This window comes from Mirounga angustirostris, unplaced genomic scaffold, assembly GCF_029215605.1.
Source record: "Mirounga angustirostris isolate CCGP_5_RB_7025 unplaced genomic scaffold, mMirAng1.0.hap1 SCAF_1, whole genome shotgun sequence".
NCBI classification, from domain to species: Eukaryota; Metazoa; Chordata; class Mammalia; order Carnivora; family Phocidae; genus Mirounga; species Mirounga angustirostris.
This window is the reverse complement of record NW_026991709.1, coordinates 153,751,521-153,771,560: the sequence shown is the minus strand read 5'-3', so window position 1 is coordinate 153,771,560 and position 20,040 is coordinate 153,751,521. Positions and strand designations below refer to the sequence as shown.

General features: G+C 48.1%; 1 protein-coding gene across 2 annotated transcripts in view; it reads left to right on the top strand.

The window, feature by feature from the left end:
- GLB1 (galactosidase beta 1) overlaps nucleotides 1-11,919 on the top strand; it is an 81,555-nt gene extending 69,636 nt beyond the window's left edge. For both annotated transcript variants that reach the window (XM_045904096.3, XM_064590402.1), the window contains exon 16: nucleotides 11,333-11,919. In XM_045904096.3, the coding sequence (XP_045760052.1) occupies nucleotides 11,333-11,602 (270 nt within the window). In that variant the 3' untranslated portion in view covers nucleotides 11,603-11,919. The remainder of the gene's footprint in view (nucleotides 1-11,332) is intronic.
- The last annotated feature ends 8,121 nt before the right edge of the window (nucleotides 11,920-20,040 follow it).

Genomic DNA, 20,040 nt, shown 5'->3' with positions numbered 1-20,040 from the left:
AAATGTTTATTATATATAGTAATGGAAAATAAATTTGCCATAAAAAGAAATTAAGTAATCATATATGTTACAACATGGATGAACCTTGAAAGCATGTTAAATGGAAGGACCCAATCACAAACCACACATGTGGAAGGTTTCATTTATATGAAATGTCCAGAATAGGCAAATCTGCAGACACAGAAAAATCAGTGGTAGCCTAAGCAGGGAAGGAGGGGTGTGGGGAGGGAGGATGGGGAGTGCAGGGTTTCCGTTTGGAGTGATGAAAGTATTCTAAAATTGATTATGGTGATGGTTGCATAGCTCTGTAGTGTTCTCACAGCCGCTGAATTGTATCCTCAAGATGAGTGAATTGTATGGGGTGTGAAGTATATCTCAATAAAGCAGACACGGGGCGCCTGGGTGGCTCAGTTGGTTAAGCGACTGCCTTCGGCTCAGGTCATGATCCTGGAGTCCCGGGATTGAGTCCCGCATCGGGCTCCCTGCTCGGCGGGGAGTCTGCTTCTCCTTCTGACCCTCCCCCCTCTCATGTGCTCTCTCTCTCTCATTCTCTCTCTCAAATAAATAAATAAAATCTTAAAAAAAAAAAAATTAGACACGAAGGCCCATCTATGGGATTTGTGGACCTTGGTTACGTGGGTCCGAAGGTCACACATACACGTAAGACAGTGCACACTGTTCATACTGTTTTCTTTTCTTTTCTTGTCTTTTTAAAGATTTTATTTGAGAGAGAGAGAGAACACGAGCAGGGGGAGTGGCAGAGGGAGAGGGAGATGCAGACTCCCCACTGAGCAGGGAGCCCAATAATGATGCAGGGCTCAATCCCAGGACCCCGGGATCATGACCTGAGCCGAAGGCAGACGCTTAACCTACTGAGCCACCCAGGCGTCCCTCTGTTTTCTGTTATTTTCTGGTGAACAGTTGTCCCTCTTACTGAGGACAGTCCCAGGCCAGCTTCTGAGGTTCTGAAAGATCAACAGATGCAGAACAAACAGAACCCACCCCACAGACCACTGAGTTCTGGCTTTTGGGAGAATGAGCACTTTGGCAGGGGTGGGGGTAGGGGTAGGGGTGGACCAAATGACACGTGAAGCTGGAGCCATTCCTAGGACCCTGCCTCTGGACACGCTAACCCTCTGCCGCCCTCCTCCATCAGGAAGGTCCTGTCTCAGCCTCTGGGCTTGTGCTCTTCAGTTGATATGAAGAAACTGCCTAGATTTAGTGAACAAAGTCACTGATAAGGGCGATTAAAAAAAATCACTTCTGGTTAGGATGTGGCTTTCTGGTTAAATGCCCAACCATCAAACTGGGATTACAGTGGGAAGTGGTCAGGCATGTTTTGCTCTTTGCAGGAGACACAGGCCAGTGTTTCGGCTGCACAGAACTCTTATCTGACCACAGCTCCCTAAGATAGGCGGTGTGCTGGCTGTGTCATGTGTGCTGTACTTCAGGTGTCCTGCTCAGCCACCGCAGCGCTTCTGTGCTCTTTCTCTCTCCACCGTATGCTGTGCCCAAGCCCCATGGCCATATCCGCCACAGCCTTCCTGCATGTATTATCCTCTCAGGGCAGCTTTGGGTGCAGGACAGAGCATGAGGATGAGAGTGGTGGAGTCGTGTCCCACTTTCCTCGGCCAGAATTATGCTTTGAAAGCTGGGAATCCAAATAGAATACTGACTAAAAGTAATTTTATTTTTTAAAGGCAAGTATTCCCTCTTTCAAGATGTAAAAAATCATGAAATAAAAGAATTTCTAACAAAGGGCTGACAGGGTGCCTGGGTGGCTCAGTCGGTTAAGCATCTGCCTTCAGCTCAGGTCACAATCCCAGGGTCCTGGGATCGAGCCCTGCGTTGGGCTCCCTGCTCTGTGGGGAGTCTGCATCTCCCTCTCCCTCTGCCGTTCCCCCTGCTTGTGCTCGCTCTCTCTCTCTCAAATAAAATCTTAAAAAAAAAAAAAAGGCTGACAAAAATCCCTTCATATATTTAAATTATTTCTGCATCTTGTTTTTTGAAATTTCTAATACCCTCATCATTTGGTCTTTCTGGTGCCAGTGGGACCTGATCACTAGAAACACCAAGTGATCAAAGGATTGGAACTTTCAGCTCCACCCCCCAACCTCTGACTTCTTGGGGTAGGGATTGGGGGCTGGAGATGGAGCTCTGTAAAAACTCTAGAACTTCTGGTGAGTGAACACATCCAGGTGCTGGAAGATACACGTGGTGAGGGCAAATGTAAGTAAAATGTTTTCCTGTGTTCTGTGCACCATTCTAGCAAATTATGAGCCTGAGGAGGAGGTTATAGGAACCCCTAATTTGTAGCTGGTAGTTCAGAAGTGTGGGTCAGAGCCCTTTTAACTTATGGGATCTGACCCCTGCTCCAGGTAGGTTATGTCATAATTGAATTGTTGGACATGCAGCTGGTGTCCAGAGAATTGGAGAATTGGTTGGTGTCACAGAAAACATCCTAGAAGGAACCAGGAAGGGAGTGATAGAAAGTGCAGTTGGAAAGGTGATTTCATAGCCTCAAATGTCAAGGAATTTGGATATTATCTTGAGACCTTTGTAGAACTAGGGGCAATTTTAAGCATCAAAGTGATATGATCAAATATGGCAACAGTGTGTAGAAAGTACCAGAAACTATGAGGTACTTGGTGACTGGTATTCAGCATGTGAACAAGATAGGCAAGGGCACTGCTACTGGGGAAGACATCATAATTAAATGCTATAATTTCAGGTAGTGATAACAATTAGGAAGAAATTAAATGTGATGATGTGATCTAAAGTGAGGTATAGGGGTGAAGATGTTGCTATCTTATATGGCATAATAGTTATCTATTGCTCTGTAACAAATTTTACCCTAAAATTTAGTGGCTTAAAACTATGATAAGCATTTATTAGGCTCACAGTTTCTGTGGGTCTGGAATTTGGGACCACCTTGGCCTGGTGGTTTTGGATCAGGGTCTCTCATGAAGTCAAGCTATCAGCCAGGGCTACATCTGAAGGCTTGACTGGCTACATCTGAAGGCTTGACCCACTTCCAAGGTGACTCACTCCCATGGCTGCCAGGTTGGGGCTGGCTGTTGGCAGGAGGTCTCAGTTCTTCCCCACACAGGCCTCTCCATAGGTTGCTTGAGTGTCCTCATGACATGGTGACTAGCTTTCCCCAGAGGGAGAGATCTAGGAAAGAGAGAGCCAGGCTGAAACTAGCCTTGGAAGTCACATAGCCTTCATCACGTTCAGTTAGTTAAAAGAGAGTCATTGAGTCCAGTCCCTGTTCTTGGGATAGGAATTAGATTCTGCCTTTTGAAGGGAGAAGTATTAAGAATGTATGAACATAGGAGTGGTCAAGGGTGCCTCTAGGAGAAGGTAGCCATTGAGACCTGGAGGATGAGACTGAGTCATCCATGTGAGGAGCCAGAGGAAGAACGTTCTGGAGCCAGGAAGCAGCGAGTGGGAAGGCCCAGAGAGAAAGATCCTGTGAGCAAGGGGGAAAGTGTGGGAGATGAGGAGTTGGCGTGGGGGTTGGCCAAGTCAGGGCGGGGGAGATTTTGGCTTCTCCTCACTCTGGTGGTGGTATTAAGCAGAGAGTCAAAGAGCTGACTGGCTTTGAAAGCTCACTTCTCAGTGGGAATGGATTATAGGAGGTCGAGGCTTGATGCAGGAATTCCTAATGGGAAGCTAGTATAGCAATCCTACAAGAAACTGTGGGCTTGGGTGCTGGTGAAGAAAAGTGCAAGATTCATACTGAAAAGAAAAGGCAAGGTTTCCTGAAGGATCCTGTATGGTGTTCAAGAGAAGGTAGTCAAGGAGGACGCCAGAGTTTGAGGCCCGTGTAATGGGAGGGGTGGGTGTGGTTAGTTTCTGAGGTGGGAAGGCTGGAGCAGGGCAGGCGGGGTGCTGGCGGGGATCAGAAGCTCTGTTTTAGACATGTTCAGCCTCAAGTATTTACTAATCATCTAATCTCCAAGAGGAAGTGGCCAGCCATTAAGTCTGAAACATAGCAAAAATAAATAAATAAGTAAAGCTACATTCAATACAATGAAATCATGTTCTCTATGTTACCAGACCTAATAGCCATCCTATAGAAGACCTGTGGGTCTTGAGTCTATACAGAGAAGTCTGTACAAATCGGGAGGTGGCCTGCAAGCAAACATATATATTCAGGGGCGCCTGGGTGACTCATTTGGTTAAGCATCAGACTCTTGATTTTGGCCTAGGTCATGATCCAGGGTCATGAGATCAAGCCCCACACTCAGCACAGAGTCTGCTTGCGATTCTTTCTCTCCCTCTACCCCTCCCCCCAGCCCATGCTCTCTCTAAATAAATAAATACAATCTCTAAAACAAAAGGTATCTATTCATATATTCAGTGCTTGTAATGGGAATGCAGAGGTGGGGTACCTGTCCCACATTTGGAGCTTCTGGGAAAGGACTCAGTCGGTAGAACTAACTCTGGAGTGGAGGGCCATGGGGAGGAACTCCCTTCTGCCCCCACACTCCTCTGAAGCTGTTCTTGCCAACACCACCTGTTGACATGTCCCCCGGATATTTCTCAGGCCGTGTCTTACTTGACATCTTGGCAATAACGTCTGACATGAGGAACCGCTCCCTCCCTGGAAACTCTTCTCCTGACTTCTGTGCGAAATTCCTCCAGGGTTTCCTTCCTCCTCTTTCTTCCTTCTCAGGCTTCTCTTTCAGCTCCCATGCTGCAGTCCTCAGGACTTGATCCTGGGCCCCTTTCTAACACTTCCAAGGGATGTCGTCCTCACAGATGTGCCAGCAACACCCCAATTCCCAGCTACAACCCAGCATTTTTGAGTACCCAGAGAACCATATCCAACTACTAGTGTTGGCCTGCCGTTAGGACTCTCCCAGGCACTTCCAGCCTGCTACGAATAAAACACACCTCTTCCTCCTCATTAGCCCTGACATTTGCTCTTCTGCTGGAGAAGTGGTCCAGGGAGAAGGAATGAAGCTAGGACTTCAGTGTAGCAGTGGGGGTGGGGGCAAGGGTCCCACTGTGGGAAATTTCCCTAGCTGCATTTATTGAGCAGCTGCATTTATTGAGCGCTTACTGCATGTCACTGGGCTGAGTGTTCACGTGTGTCCTCCCACTTAGTCATTTAGAACAACCCTGACAGGGGTATAAATACTGCTAGGCAGCCCTGACGGGATCTGGTGACTGATTAGTAAAAGAGGAACTGAATACTAGAAAATGACTCTTTTTAAATTGGGTTTATAACCATTATTTCCTTTACTGAAAAGTAGCATGTTAATGCACCTTGATGTGTATCAGTTAGCTTTTGCCATATAACAAAGCATCAGACCTTAGTGGTTTAAAGGAATGACAGTTCATTCAGCTTGTCATTTTGAGTTTTGGCAAACTGGGCAGTTCTGCTGGTCTCAGCCGGCCATGCCCTTCTGGTCAGCGAGGAGGCTGTGCTCCCGGATGTTAGCTGTCTGTCCACTGAGGTGACCGAGGAGATTGGGCCATGTCTCTCTCATCATCCAGCAAGCTATCCCAGACTTGTTCATGTGGTGACCAGCAGTGTTCAGAGGAAGAATGCCAATGTACAAGGCTTCTTAAGGCCCAAGTCAGAAATCACAAGTCATTTCTTCCATGTTCTTTGGCCAGAGCAAGTCACGAGACCAGCCAGATTCACAGGAGGGAGGAACAGATTCTGTCTCTTGATAGGGGAGCTGCAGAGAACTGGGACCATTTCTGCAACCTGCCCCAAGTCTTAGCCCTGTTGACCCTACTTTCATTCTGAATCTGATAATGCTTTTTAAGCTTTTTCGGCCTGATTTACGGTTATTTTTACCCCCTACAAAGTCTACTATTTCCATCTAATTCATTGTTTCCTAGTCACAAGTCCTGTGAGCTTGGAAACTAGATAATCAAACTTCTTTCCACGAATAGATATTAATTTGGCACCCAAGCGGGGTGCCCGGCTGGCTCAGTCCATAGAGCATGCAACTCTTGATCTCGGGGGTCATGTGTTCAAGCCCCACATTGGGCTTAGAGCTTACTTTTAAAAAAATAAATTTAAATATGTTTAAAATTTTAGTAACAAACTTGTGAGAATTACGTGTAAACAGGAGTAAAGAGGCTCTGAGTTGAAGGTGGGGGTCTCCTGCAATTTTGGGTGTATGTTATTTTATAACAAATATACAGCAGTTTTTACTCAGCGGGTTCCTAGCTTTGTTCTAGATATGTGAGGCCCCATGATGCCCATTGTTAGGTGAGCTACTCTTAAAAAGGTCAAGCAGTGCTGGAACTTTGGGGGCTAAGAAGGAAAGGAATTTATGTGTGGGGTTTGTTAAAAAAAAGGAAAAAGTGATTCATCTTTATGCTAATATTTTTTCGTGGCTTTAATTCTAGTTGCGTCTATCATAAAATACAGGGAGATCATAGAGTTCAGTATTCCTCCAAGACCAAGGAAGAAGCAGGGAGTGTGGTTTGCATCAGCTGCAGACCCTTTTGGGTCTAAAGAAGCGGAGAATCCATTTTCTCCCGTGCACTGCTGTGCAGTGAGATGTCTTTACCATCTTATCTAAGCAAGCCTCTCACTATTTTACCTTTTTTTAAAAAAATTTCTTTTTCTTTTCTTTCTCCCAAAATAACATCACAATTACTCATTAATTGTGTGTGGTGGGAGCCTTTTAACCTTGAGAAATGGACCTTGGTCTGTTCCACTCTTAAGTCCTCCAGGTGTCTCCATGACTTCTTTCAGAGATTGACCAAGTCAGTGTGTTCAACTGGAGTTTGTTGTCTTTGAAGGAACACTGGAGCACATTTGAAAATTTTTAAATTGTGACTTAAAACAGCATTGAAATTTTTGCTTTAAGTTCGAGGATTGTACTTATCTAGAGAATTTAAAACAGACACACATTTGTCTGATTAACAAAGAAGGTCACATATTTCCTGGAACCTAACATTTATTGGAACTATTATCACCTTGGTGATAATAGAGTGGGGAGTCTGCCAGGGGTCAAGCCATGGTCAGAGAAAGTCAGACTTTGTCATGGAACTATTTTAGCTGGGAGAGCGCCCACGAAGCCCCAGAAGCCATTGGTGTTCACTCTAGAAACGCTGGGCCCCAGTGGGGCTCACTGTATTAAGAGTGAGTCTACTTTTACTAACATGTGCATACTTTCCTCCTGCCCCCAATAATTTCAGCATCACTTTTTAAAGAGAAACAATAGTCAGTGTGTGTATTTTTAAATAGAATTTTTAAAAATTTGACTTTTTAAAAAAAAGATTCTATTTATTTGACTGAGAGAGAGAGAGAGAGCGCACAAGCAGGGGGGAGGGGCAGAGGGAGAGGGAGAAGCAGACTCCCCGCAGATCAGGGAGCCCGATGGAGGGCTTGATCCCAGGACCCTGGAATCATGACCTGAGCCGAAGGCAGCCACTTAACCAACTGAGCCACCCAGGTGCTCCTAAAATTTGGGTCTTTTAAAGTAATTTTTTACAACTAAAAAAAATCACAGCGCTAATCAAGGAGCGATGCAACTATTTTATTTTTCTTCCCAGAGAACAGGATTCTCTAAAACTGTTAAGCTGGGAGCAGAGGAGCCTGGAATATTCTTTCAGTTGGACTTCATGTCACCCGTTCGCAGAATCTGTCCTCAGGCAGAAGTATCAGCCAGTCTTCCCTGACGGGTGCTCTAGGTATAAACTATCACTGCGCTGAGCACGGAGAGTCCCATTGTGAGCAAGGTGGACCAAGTCATTTCCTTCATAGAATCTATGCTGGAAATAGCTGATAAGCCAATGACCAAACAAATGATACAAAGATCAAACAATGACAATAACTAGAAGGGAAAGAAGAGCCTGAGGGGGTAGTGTGTGACCTGGACTGGAAGGCCCAGGATTGAGGATGTCCACGGCTCCTGTCCCTGAGGTGCTGGTGGGGTTGAGATCTCTGCGATCAGAAGGCTCGGGATCTGGGAGAACAGCCCTTCAGGTGGCGGGAACAGTTACTACACAGGGGAGACAAGCTTGGTGTGTCCAGGTGACGGGGAAAAGTCCAGTGGGGATCTGAGTGGGCAGGTGGGGAGAGAGTGGTGCAGACCGGGCGGAGAGGAAGCAGGCACCAGTCGCCTGGGGCCCTTGGGGAGAAGGTCGGAGGCAAGAACGCCCCAAAATCATCTGATTTTCATTTTGCTGCTGGATGAGCCTCGGTTCTAGAGTTAATGAAGGGCGTCGGGGGACCTGTGAGGAGGCTGCAGGAGTCTGAGACAGCATCGATTATGACTTTCTCTAGAAGACGGCTGTGAGGGCCGAGAGAAGCAGAGACATTGGGGTCTGACAATGAAATGCCAGGCACCTCACCATTCCGCCGCTGTGCTAGCCACACGCGGCTGTTTCGGTTTAAATGCGAATTAATGAAAAGCAAAAATTCAGTTCCTCCTCACATTAGCCACATTTCGAGCCCTCAGGAGCCATTGCCAAGTTGCTGCTGTGTTGGGGCAGTGTGGAACATTCCATCATTGCAGAGAGTTCCATTCAGCCGGGTGCTTCAGAGCTAGGGGCCTGTGACCCATTCTTTCCAAATTCCTTGTTTGTTCTTTCCAAATGCTTTATTCCTGTCCTGGAAGGGCATCTAGGCCACCTTAAACTTCATTTAATGCCCATTCTGTTAGGAGCTGAGAGTGGAGGGACATTTTGTCCTGAAGAAGTTCACAGCTTTCCAGAATTAACCAAGGCCACCGAAGGTATAACCCTGGGTTCGGGGAAAGTTAGAGGGGATGTGCAAGGCACCATCTGGGTGGGCCAGGAGGCAGAGTTCGTATGGGAGTGGATCATTTGGGGGAGAAAAGAATAACTGGACTAGATCATGCTGCGTTCAGAATTAAGGTAGCAATTAGGAGAAAAATCCTATCAACTTTGATCAGCAACTAGGAGCGAAAATTTGGGATCTTGTCTGTCCGTCACAGTGCAGTCTGTGGAGATATGAGTATTCCCTAGTAGGAGTGAGACCTCACACGAATGTGGGATGAGCCAAGAAAGTGAAAGTTGGAGAGGGGCCAGGGAATCAAAGGCAGACACACTAAGATCCCTGCCAAGCTGGTCAAGCCGGCCCCGGGGCCCCTCAGAAGCAAGTCTAGCTGCCAGAGTAGTACTTTGGGGAGCTCACAAGGAGGTCTTTGGGACTATTGCCCAGGGAGGCTACTGCACGATTGGTTGGCAGGGCAGCATTTAGGAAGATGAGCCGGACACGGAGCAGAGGAGCGAGGACAGGCTGAACCTGCAGGTGCTCCTGTGGGTCTGTCAGCCGTGTGTCTGAGATAACCCCCCCCAGGAGCAATGGCCTCCGCTTCCCTTCCACATGCCCAGTCTCAAACAGGGTCCTTTTTTGACCAACTCTAACCCAAAACCCTCTGGCAAAGGGGATTCAGGGAAACGGTTCCCAGCTTTCCAGATGGACATGCCCAATTCAGCACAAGGGATGTGAGGGACGGTCCCTTGGATCCTCTGAAAGGGAATTTCAGGCGAGAGGGGATCAGGCCTCCACTTCGTCTACCTGGTCTTTCCGTCGGGAGTGGGCGTGGCTTTGGTCAGGACACCTGTGAAGCCCAGGGCGCTCATAGTCCTCCCGCTGCTCTCCCTCGAACCTGTCTCCTCCTCAGCCTCGAAAGTGAAGTGCTGCTCTTCTCTACTACTGCAAAAACAAGGCCCCGGCAGATCTTCAGCTGATAAGGACCTGGTAAAGCTGTCATTGCCCATGCCCGGGAGGAAGGATCGAGAGAGCATATCCCGTGGTAAAAACAAGAGTAAAATAGTTCTGAGAACCGTGAAACTGTCATCCTTTCTCTAAATGACTTAATTCAACAGACAGATGGTTTTCAATCACTGGGCTCCTTTGTAGGCATGTGAGTGCCACGATCTTTTTTATGTTAGTGTGAGAAGCCTGATGCTGCCTGGGCTCTGTCCCCGGTGCCAGCCACCGTGCTGACCGCCAGCCAGCGCTGCTTCCTCCACCGTCCCCAGTCACCTGCCTGACGTCCGGCAGCCAGGAAGTAGCAGGACTAAGATGGGAACCCGGGGAGGAAATCCAGAGGGAGGGAGAATAAAGGCGACACCTGGAGGCTGAAAAATACCCAGAGTGAGCAGCTGAGTCGCTCTAGGTGAGCGGCTGCAGCTGGGTCATGAAGCGTGCAGGAGTCAGGGCTCAGCAGGTGACCCCATGGCTGAGGTGTCCAGGGTGTCCATATCCAGGGCGGCCACTGTGGATAGCAATTTCTTTACTTCTCCCTCCTTCCCTTCTCCCTTTATTCCTTCCTTCCTTCCTTTATCTCCCGTATATTCATTCTGTGTGTTTGTGTGTGTGTGTGTGTGTGATCTCCCCTCCTCCCTGCCTTTCTTTGTAATAGAATGTTCCACTTACTCAGCCACGTGTTAAGTCCTTCCCTGTGAGCAACCCCTAGGCCAGGCAGGGGGGCTGTGTAGACACACCCAAACGTGGTCCCTATTCTTTAGGCGTTTCTCTCCTCTCAGTTTTAATTTTTTTTTTTTAAGATTTTATTTATTTATCAGAGAGAGAGAGGCACGCAGAGGGAGAAGCAAGGCTCCTTGCTCAGCAAGGGGACTCGATGTGGGACTCGATCCCAGCACCCTGGGATCATGACCTGAGCCGAAGGCAGACGCTTAACTGACTGAGCCACCCAGGCGTCCTTCTCCTCTCAGTTTTATAGGGGAGGGAACTTCTATTCACAGAAATGGTCTTTGCAGCATGTGGGATCATGTCTGCTCCTGGGAGCAAGTGTGGCCTTCCCACCATGTTTGAGGATGGCTCCTGGGGCCTGGGTTCCCGAGCTGCTGCAGATCTTGTGTTCATCCCATGCATGCAGACGACATGGTTGAGCCCTGCCTCTGGGAAGGGGAGCGAAGAACTAGAGCTTATCTCCTTGGGGCACAGCTCAGCAGTTCTTCTCTGTGGACAGAGAAGTCAGGGAGGGCCTGGCATACGGAGGCAGCAGTCCCCCGGGACCCGGGACAACATTCCGAAACCCGGCGAAACTGCCACAGTGCTGTCCAGTACTGTCCAATACCGACCAGGCAGAAGCACCAAACATGTATTGTCCTGAAGCAGGAACGGGTGTCTGGGGCAACGTTTTGTTTTTCCTGCCCTCCAGCCCTGGCCCAACTCAGCCAGTCATCTCAGCAGGGTGTGGGAGCTGAGGCTGGTGTGGGCCTGGGGCTTGAGCACATCTTCGTGAGGGCGCTTCCTGTCTCTGCCGCTGCTGGCCCCGAGTGTCAGACCCCCCTAGGGCTGTCGGTGCAGCCGGGCTTGATGGTTTTCTCTCTCTCTCTCTCTCTCTCTCTCCAGGGTCAGGTATGGATTAATGGCTTTAACCTGGGGCGATACTGGCCAGCGCGGGGCCCCCAAATGACTCTGTTTGTGCCACGGCACATCCTGGTGACCTCGGCCCCAAACACCATCATGGTGCTGGAACTGGAGCGCGCACCCTGTGGCGACAACGGCCCGGAGCTGTGCACTGTGGAGTTTGTGGACAGGCCAGTTATCAGTGCCACCCTGACCCCCAGTCATCCCCCTCTAGACCTGCCTTATCAACACTGGGGACTGGACTATGTCTGATAGCTAACCACTGTGACCCTTTGGAGTTTCTTCGGCCTTACACATACCTCACATACCCCCGGGTAATGCCAACATTCACTGGAAAGTTCGATTGGAAAATAGATCTAGCATGTGCATTTTCTCCAGAGGTTTCCGGACAGCCTCGTGGTGCCCAGCCCTCCACCGGCAGGGACCACCGTGAATGCATGATGAGCGTGGTGGCACAGGAAGGCACGATGCATCTGCCCGGTTGGAATGAAAGCTTTAAAGGTGTTCCTGATTTTTATTTCAGTGGAATCATGTTATCTTTTTGTGAAATAAAATTTGTATTCAAGTGATGTTACTGTTTTTCATGTTGAGTGGGTATTAAATTATAAGTTCTGATTTAAATCATAACTAGACTTGAGTGGGTCGAATAAGCCACTTCACTAACTTGCGGTTCAAAGGAATGGAAAATCGTCTTGGTTTGATCTAGTGGACTACTGCTTCTCTGATCCTCATTTGACTTCCTTTTGTGTTTCTGTGATGTCTATTAGGTGGCCCATAAATGCAATTCAAAACCGTTATGCAAACCACCTAAATGATCAGCCATGGAGAGTGTACATAACGTGGCACCTCTGCACGGTGGGATGCCACGTAACCACAAAAATGCTGATGTAGATCTGTAGATGAAAACACTTTCGTGATCTGCTATGTGAGAAAAGCAGATTACCTTAAATTTGGTCCCGTTTGGTGTGTTTAGACATCAGAACTGCACGTATCCACGCAACACAGGCCTGAACGCACGTCGGTGGACACGCATACATGTGGGTGTGTGTGCATACACGGATACACGGGGACGTGGCATCGCAGAATATACGGGGACGTGGCATCGCAGAATGTACGGGGACGTGACATCGCAGAATATGCGTGTCCTGCCATGGGGCCGTAGCTCTCATTTGTAGAGCACTTGTCCTACACCATGCCCAGTTCCAAGCATATCATAGATTTCATTCACTCATCCCTCGAGAGAACTGAGGAAAGTACTAGCGTCTTCCCCGATTTACCCAGCCACACAGCTGTAAGTGGTAGAGGCAGCATTGGAAGCCAGGCCACTTTGGTGCGAGTGTCCAGGCACACACTGCACAGATAATATATCAATACATGCTTATGTTCCCACGGGAAAGGATTGGAACAACGTAAACCAAAATGTTACTTGATCGTATCTGGGTGGTAAGGATTTGAGAGAGAGTTTACTTTTTCTTTATTGCTCACCCAAGTTTTAAATCCTTTACAGAAAAGATGTAAAAGTTTTTGAAGGAGGAAGAAAGGAGAGATTTTTGATGCTAATCTACAACATGTTTTCACGATAGAGTCATTTTCCCTGTCTCGTAGACATCAATAATGAATATGTGAGACTCACCAGGGAGTACCAGAGCTCTGGCTGAGCCAGCTGCAGGAGACATCTCTGGGTTGAGACAAACTGAGACTAGAACTTTATTTAGGACCATATTCCGTGGCATCTTTGTCTAGATGTCCTGCACTCGATGTTTGAGGCTTGCTGCAGGGCGAAGGAGGTGCTGTGTGGACTCATGTTCTCATTACTCCTCCTTTCACTGCTGGTTACCAAAAACTTATAGAATGATACTCCAGAACTGTGCCCAGTTATAAGCTTTAGAAAGAAATGTGAGACAGTTCCTTGCAAGGCATTATGTGTGTTGGTAATTGCACCTGCCCTGTTCCAGACACTCCCTGTTGAGACTCCAGAAGACTCAGGCAGTGGAGCGGGGTCTCCTCGAGAGAACATGTGCTTGCATAAAAAATAAATAGCTTTATTGGGGGCGCCTGGGTGGCTCAGTCAGTTAAGCATCTGACTTCGGCTCAGGTCATGATCCCAGGGTCCTGGGATCGAGCCCTGCGTCCGACTCCCTGCTTAGTGGGAAGTCTGCTTCTCCCTCTGCCCCTACACCTGTGCGCGCACACGTGCTCTCTCTCTCTCATTCAAATAAATAAAATCTTAAATAAATAAATAAAAAATAGCTTTATTGAAAAGTAATTTACATACCATAAAATTTACCCATATGAAGGTAAGTCTTGATGAGTTTCACTAAATTTATGCAGCTGTGCAGCCATCACCACAGTCCAGTTTTAGAACACCCCAGAAAGTTCTCCGTGCAGGAAGTCTTCATTCCCGCTCTCTCACACCAGGCAACCGCCGATCTGTTTGCTGCCTCTATGGTTGTGCCTTTTATAGGAACTTGCTATCACTGGGATCACAATATGCAGCCTTCCGTGTCTGACTTCTCTCACGTGGCAGCATGAGTTTGAGGTTCATCCATACTGTAGATGTTCAGGAATCTGTTCCTTTTTATTGCTGAGGAGTATTCCATTGTGCAGACACAACACCTTTTGTTTATCTATTTGTCAACTGATGAGCATTTAAATTATTCCAGGTGTGGGGCTATTCTGAATAATGATGGTGTGAACATCCATATACAATTCTTGGTGTGGTCATATGTTTTCATTTCCCCTGAGTAGAATTGTTTAGTCATATGGTAAATGTGTGTTTACCTTTTTAAGAAACTGCCAGACAATCTCAGAACATCGTTTTTGAGGCTAGCGAAGACCAAAGAAGCGACAGAGTGTACTTGGCACCATCCAGAGTTGTCCTCTGTCCCCTCTTCTCCCCGCTCCACCCCTGTGAGCGTCTCTCTTTTTGTCTCTGTTAACCTGTCAGTCTTTGTTTCTCAGCAAACTCAGTTTATTCAGAATGAAATTGTTTAGTGCTCATCTGAGTTTGGGTTTTTTTCATTGTTTCCGCAACAAGCAATGTATCTTCTGTCAAATGACACAAATAGGAAATGATCTTGTGTGGTCTTTGTTTCTTGCCTTAGGAGAAAAAAAGTCATTTTCTGAAATCGCTTTTTTAGTCACTGTGAAGGATTCTGTCTGGTCTGTGGTAGACTAGCTGGCTGATGTGAACCACTATCTCGTGGGCCGTGAGGAAAGTCCAGTCAGTGTCCAACAAGAGGGGGTGGCTCTGGGTTTGAGCCCTGGCTCTGCTCTTGGTCTGACTGAGCACTACATTCTGGGTCACCCCTGGCCCACCAGCCTTCTGGCAGTGATGTTTGTTAACTGGACACCCAGCAACTGTGTAAATGCCCCATGAGGATTCTGAACAGATTCCGCACCACACAGTTGCTCTGCTTGCATCCCAAGGGGCTTTCCCACGTGAGGAAGCCTCCCACGAGCTTCATTCCCCTGAACTCCCCCAAGCAGAAGCACTGTATCCCCAGCTGAAACAGGACAGGCTCTGGGACAGAAATGCAGGTTCCTCTTCCCACTCCAACACTTACCACTGGCATGGTCTCAAGCAAGCAATTCACTTATAATCTTCAATTTCCTCATCTCTTGTGTGTGGGTCTCCACCTCATGGGGTTTTAAATCCAATGCAGTAATCCTAAACTCACCTCAGATGGCACTTGCCATGTAGTAGGTGCTTACTGAATGCGAGTTGGATTCTTTCCTATGACATTCCCCCACAGAAGCTAGTAAGCCATCATCTGAAAGCCTGAGGGACAAGGGGAGAAGAAATGCCACCTAGGACCCACCGTCCCTACCCTGTACCCCTTTGTGTTCAGTTCAACAAGCTGGTTCTTCTGACCAGGCACTGTGCTTGACTGAAGGATGCAAAGGGGAAGGAGACAGTCTAGTATGAAATATGGACACAGACTGGCGGTGGAAGAGGAGGTTCCACAAAGAGTGAAGGTGTGTCATCTGTCAAGACCCTCCAGCATTGGGACGCCTGGGTGGCTCAGTTGTTAAGCAGCTGCCTTTGGCTCAGGTCATGATCCCAGGGTCCTGGGATCAAGCCCCGCATTGGGCTCCCTGCTCAGCAGGAAGCCTGCTTCTCCCTCTCCCACTCCCCCTGCTTGTGTTCCCTCTCTCGCTGTGTCTCTGTCAAATAAATAAATAAAATCTAAAAAAAAAAAAAGACCCTCCAGCATCAACATGACGCTGAGGGGGGAGAGGGTGGTGGGCAGTGATTGGAGGGCAGCCCCAGCCTATGGAAAAGACTCCTGTTCTCAAAACCTAAGTAGGGCCCTTCTGCCACAGCAGCCATTGAAGAGAAGCTGCCATGGCTCTGCGCTACCCCATGGCCATGGGTCTTCACAGGGGCCACAGGACAGCCAAGAATGTGAGCAAGCTGACACACCACGACCGCCCACAGCACCTCACCAAACACGCCAAGTTCATGCAGGACATGATTCGGTGGGTATGCAGCTTTGCCCTCTATGAGCAATGAATGCACCAAGGAGCTGCTCAAGGTCTCCAAGGACAAATGGGCCCTCAAGTTCATCAAGAAGAGGGCCAGACTCACATCCACACCAGGAAGAAGTGCGAGGAGCCGAGTAATGTCCCAGCCACCATAGGAAGGCTTCCAAGGCTGCCAAGAAGGACTCAGCCCCTCCTCCAGGTCTGTGCATAATAAAACCTTTACAGAAGAAGAAGGGGGGGGCAGGGGGAGCTTTCCAGTGCCAATGTATTGAATTCCTCGCCCAAAGGGCTTTCTCATCATTGTGTACTGTTGTGGTTGTTGTCTGTTTATTGTACATAAAGCACTTCAATTAAGTTTGTGTAAGTGGCACAAAACAATTATTTTGTGTTGCCCATGATGCTATGGATCAGGAATCTGGACAGAGGCGGGTAGGATGGCCTGTCTCTGTTCTGTGACAGCTGGGGCCTCTGCAGGATCCTGGAATCATCTGGAGTTTCCTTCACTCCAGTCTGGCATTGGAGCTGGCGTGACTTGATGTCTGAGCTCTGGTGGGACTGTCACTGAAGCAACTCCGTGGGGCCTTTCTGAGAGGCTCTGGCTCTCCGGTGCAGCGGCCGGGTCCTGAGAGGGTGAGCAAGCTTGCCGGGAGAGCCAGGCGGAACCTGCCTGGCCTGTGAGATGTGGACTCGGAGCCACACAATTCCACTGGACTCTGCTGCACACCCAGACTCAAGGGGAGGGCCCAGAGGTCCCACCACTTGATAGGAGGAAGGACAAAGGATAATAACCCTCTCACAGGTACATAGAGCGCTGGGCGGTAGCCCAGCCAGTTTTTTGTATTTCTGTCCGTCCCACTCCAAGTCTAAGAACCCCCGGAGCATGAACTGAGTCCTAGTCACCCTTGGCCCAAGCTCATAGTCCAGGGGCAGGCAGTCGGGGACCCTGTCATACTGCAGGACCTCAGACAAGGGCTCTTAGTGCATGCAGTTTAGAGAGGGGATGTTCCGAGGAGAGAGGGAGTGAGGGAAGAACAAGGGCAGGGGAATAAAGATAAGCCAGGAGACTAACTTCAAAAACAACCACTATTTACTTAGTTCACAATTCTGCTGGGCAGGTCCGGTCTGGACTAGGCTCTGCTGATGTTGGCTGGGCTCACTGCCATGTCTGAGGTCAGGCAGTAAGTCAGCTTAGGCACCTAGTTCCAGAGAAACACACATATTCATCGTATCACAAAGTTGGTCTCACCTTGAGTCAGGGGGGCCAGACTTATTACCTGAAGCCGTGTCAGCCAGCAGGCAGCTGCAGGCTGCCATGGGTGGGGAGAGGGACTAGCTGTGCTCTGAGGGACTCGTGGAGGGGAGCCAAAAACAAGGGAAGAGGGGCGTCTGCAAGGTTGCAACCAGTACTCACAGACGCTGGAGACTGGGGCAGGCATCATCTGCATCTGCTATAGGTCTCTAAACTGAGGCCTGAAGGATAAGATTTGGCCCCCTGAAGGGTGGGGAAAGTGTCCTGGGTGAAGCTGACCATATTTGCAGATGGCCAGAGACACAAGAGAGCAAGGCCAGCCCAGACATGTGGGTGATGCGGATGGACAGTGTTGAGAACATAGGGGGTGCAGAGGTGTCCAGGAACCTGATGTGAAGTGTCTCATATGATTGTATATAATGAGGGTAACATTTCTGAGGCATTAGCCCAATATTTCTGTATCAGTCAGTATAGGCTAAGTTACATCACATAACAAAAAACACCCAAATCTTTGTAGTTTAAAGGAAGATTATTTCTCATTCTTGCTACATCCTTTGCCATCTGTCGGGGGTCTTGGTTGTTTTCACACAAGGCTCCAGGCTGACAGAACAGCCACCACCCAGAGCATTCCTCCCATAGTTGCCAAAGTGCAGTGATAGCCCACCCCCCAAACAACAACAATAAAAACCAGACTTGAATTGTGAATGCGTGTTTAGGAATAGAAAGTCACCTCAAAAATGCTGAAATTACTCTTCATCAAAGAGATAGATCAGTCCTAAACATATATGCATATAAATAAAATATATAAAGAGAAAAATGATAGAACGATAAAGAGAAATGGACGACCCTTTATCAGAGAGCCCTGAAAAGCTGATGGGATAGTAAAAAGGAGATAAATCATTAGAGACATGTTTGCATTTGGCGATCCAAAGTAAACTGACAGGGAAACTAGAAACTGTCTTGGGGTGGCTTCATGAGGCATGGGGGGCAGGGGTCTTCAAGGTTGGGAGGTCCAATAGGAGCCAGACCCACATTACGTTGGGAGGCTCTGATCCTTAGGGTACGAGTGGAACAAATGGAAACCACCTTCCTTTGTCTGAATCCCAGGGGATGGAAGGACAAGTGCTTGGATGTGCAGGAAGACAGGAATAAGTGATAGGACCCCTCCCTGAGGTTGTGAGCACAGGCCAGCCCTTGTGTGGATCTGTGGTCTAAACTTGCATTACTGAGCTAGTCCACTAAACATCAGGCTGTGAGCTGAAGTATTGCACAAAACTGATAATGCCCCTTTGTGTCTGACAGAAGCAAACTCAGAATCATCTTTGGAATAAGGGCAGCTTCCTCCCACATCTTGGGAAATCCCCCCAAATAATATTCAGGGTCAAAGAGCAGTCACAGTCAAATATAAGCAAATACACACACAAAAACAAAGCAATATAAACTAGAACCAGCAGAAACAGACCCACACAGGCTTCAGATATTGAAATTATGAGACATATTTTAAAATAAATACAATATTTATTTGTTTTTTTTATTTTAAAGATTTTATTTATTTGTCAGAGAGAGAGACAGAACACAAGCAGGGGGAGAGGCAGGCAGAGGGAGAAGTAGGCTCTCTGCTGAGCAAGGGGCCCGATGTGGGACTCGATCCCAGGACCCTGGGATCATGACCTGAGCCGAAGGCAGCCGCTTAACCAACTGAGCCACCCAGGCGTCCCAATAAATACAATATTTAAAGACCAATAAACAATGTCTGCAGGGAATAGGAAGCTATGATGAGACCTCACAGATTTGTGAAAGAACTAAATAGAACTTTGGGAACTACAAAATAAAGTAGCTAAATTTTCATCTGTACCATGAAGGCAGAGCACTTTGAGTCCAGAGAGGGGAAACGCAGACTTAAAGCCACACAGCCAGTTAGTTGGCAGCACGAACAAAGCCAGGGCTAAGGCCCAGCTCACCTGTGGCCTCCCCCACCCCCCGCCCCGTCCTCCCCTCCCCTACCTTCCCCAGTTATTCCAGCGGGTAAGCAAGGCCTCCACTGGGGAGAGCTGCCTCTCTCTGCTGAGTCGTCTTGAAGAGTATTTTGCCTTGGATTTGTTCATCCATTAAAAAGAAAGGGAAGTTTCTTTTTGCCTGGGTGGCTGGGTGGCTCAGTTGGTTAAGCGACTGCCTTCGGCTCAGGTCATGATCCTGGAGTCCCTGGATTGAGTCCCACATCGGGCTCCCTGCTTGGCAGGGAGTCTGCTTCTCCCTCTGACCCTCCCCCCTCTCATGTGCTCTCTCTCATTCTCTCTCTCAAATAAATAAATAAAATCTTAAAAAAAAAAAAAAAAAGAAAGGGAAATAGAAGCTTGGATTTTTTGCAGGAATTTTTGTTACAAAATTCCTTTTGTGTCAGAATCCCACGAATTCCTCTGTTGCAGGAATCTACAATACATGAACTTATTTCCTTCCTCAACTCTTGAAACATAACTTTTGTTTTATTTTGATTGCTGTTATTATGGAAAATGGTGGGGGAGAGCTGTTCTTTCCAACTCCCACCTGGAGAAAACATGTCCCTGAAAATCCCCGCATCTTCACACTAAATGTACCGAGAAGCTCAGTCTCCTTGGGACGGAGGCCCCTCTCCAGAAAGAGGCTGTTTTTCTTGGTCCTAACTCTGGACGCTAAGGCAATTATCTCACCCAAGGGTTTTTGAGATGAGGGGCAATTTCCTGTTTTGGCGACACCATTGGTAACACTTCGCCTGTACTCTTCCGGTGTCAGAGAGTGGTCATCGTGGAGCTTCTGCAGTGTGGCCCTGGTCTCCCAAAGCAGTCGTTCCTGATGATCACAATACCCAACAAAGAAGAGAAATGTCCCACTTTTAATTAGGCGGAGGACACAAGTAAATATCCGGGGCGTGGTGTCAGAAATGCAGACTTGCAGATTGGGACCACGTTGGCAAAAC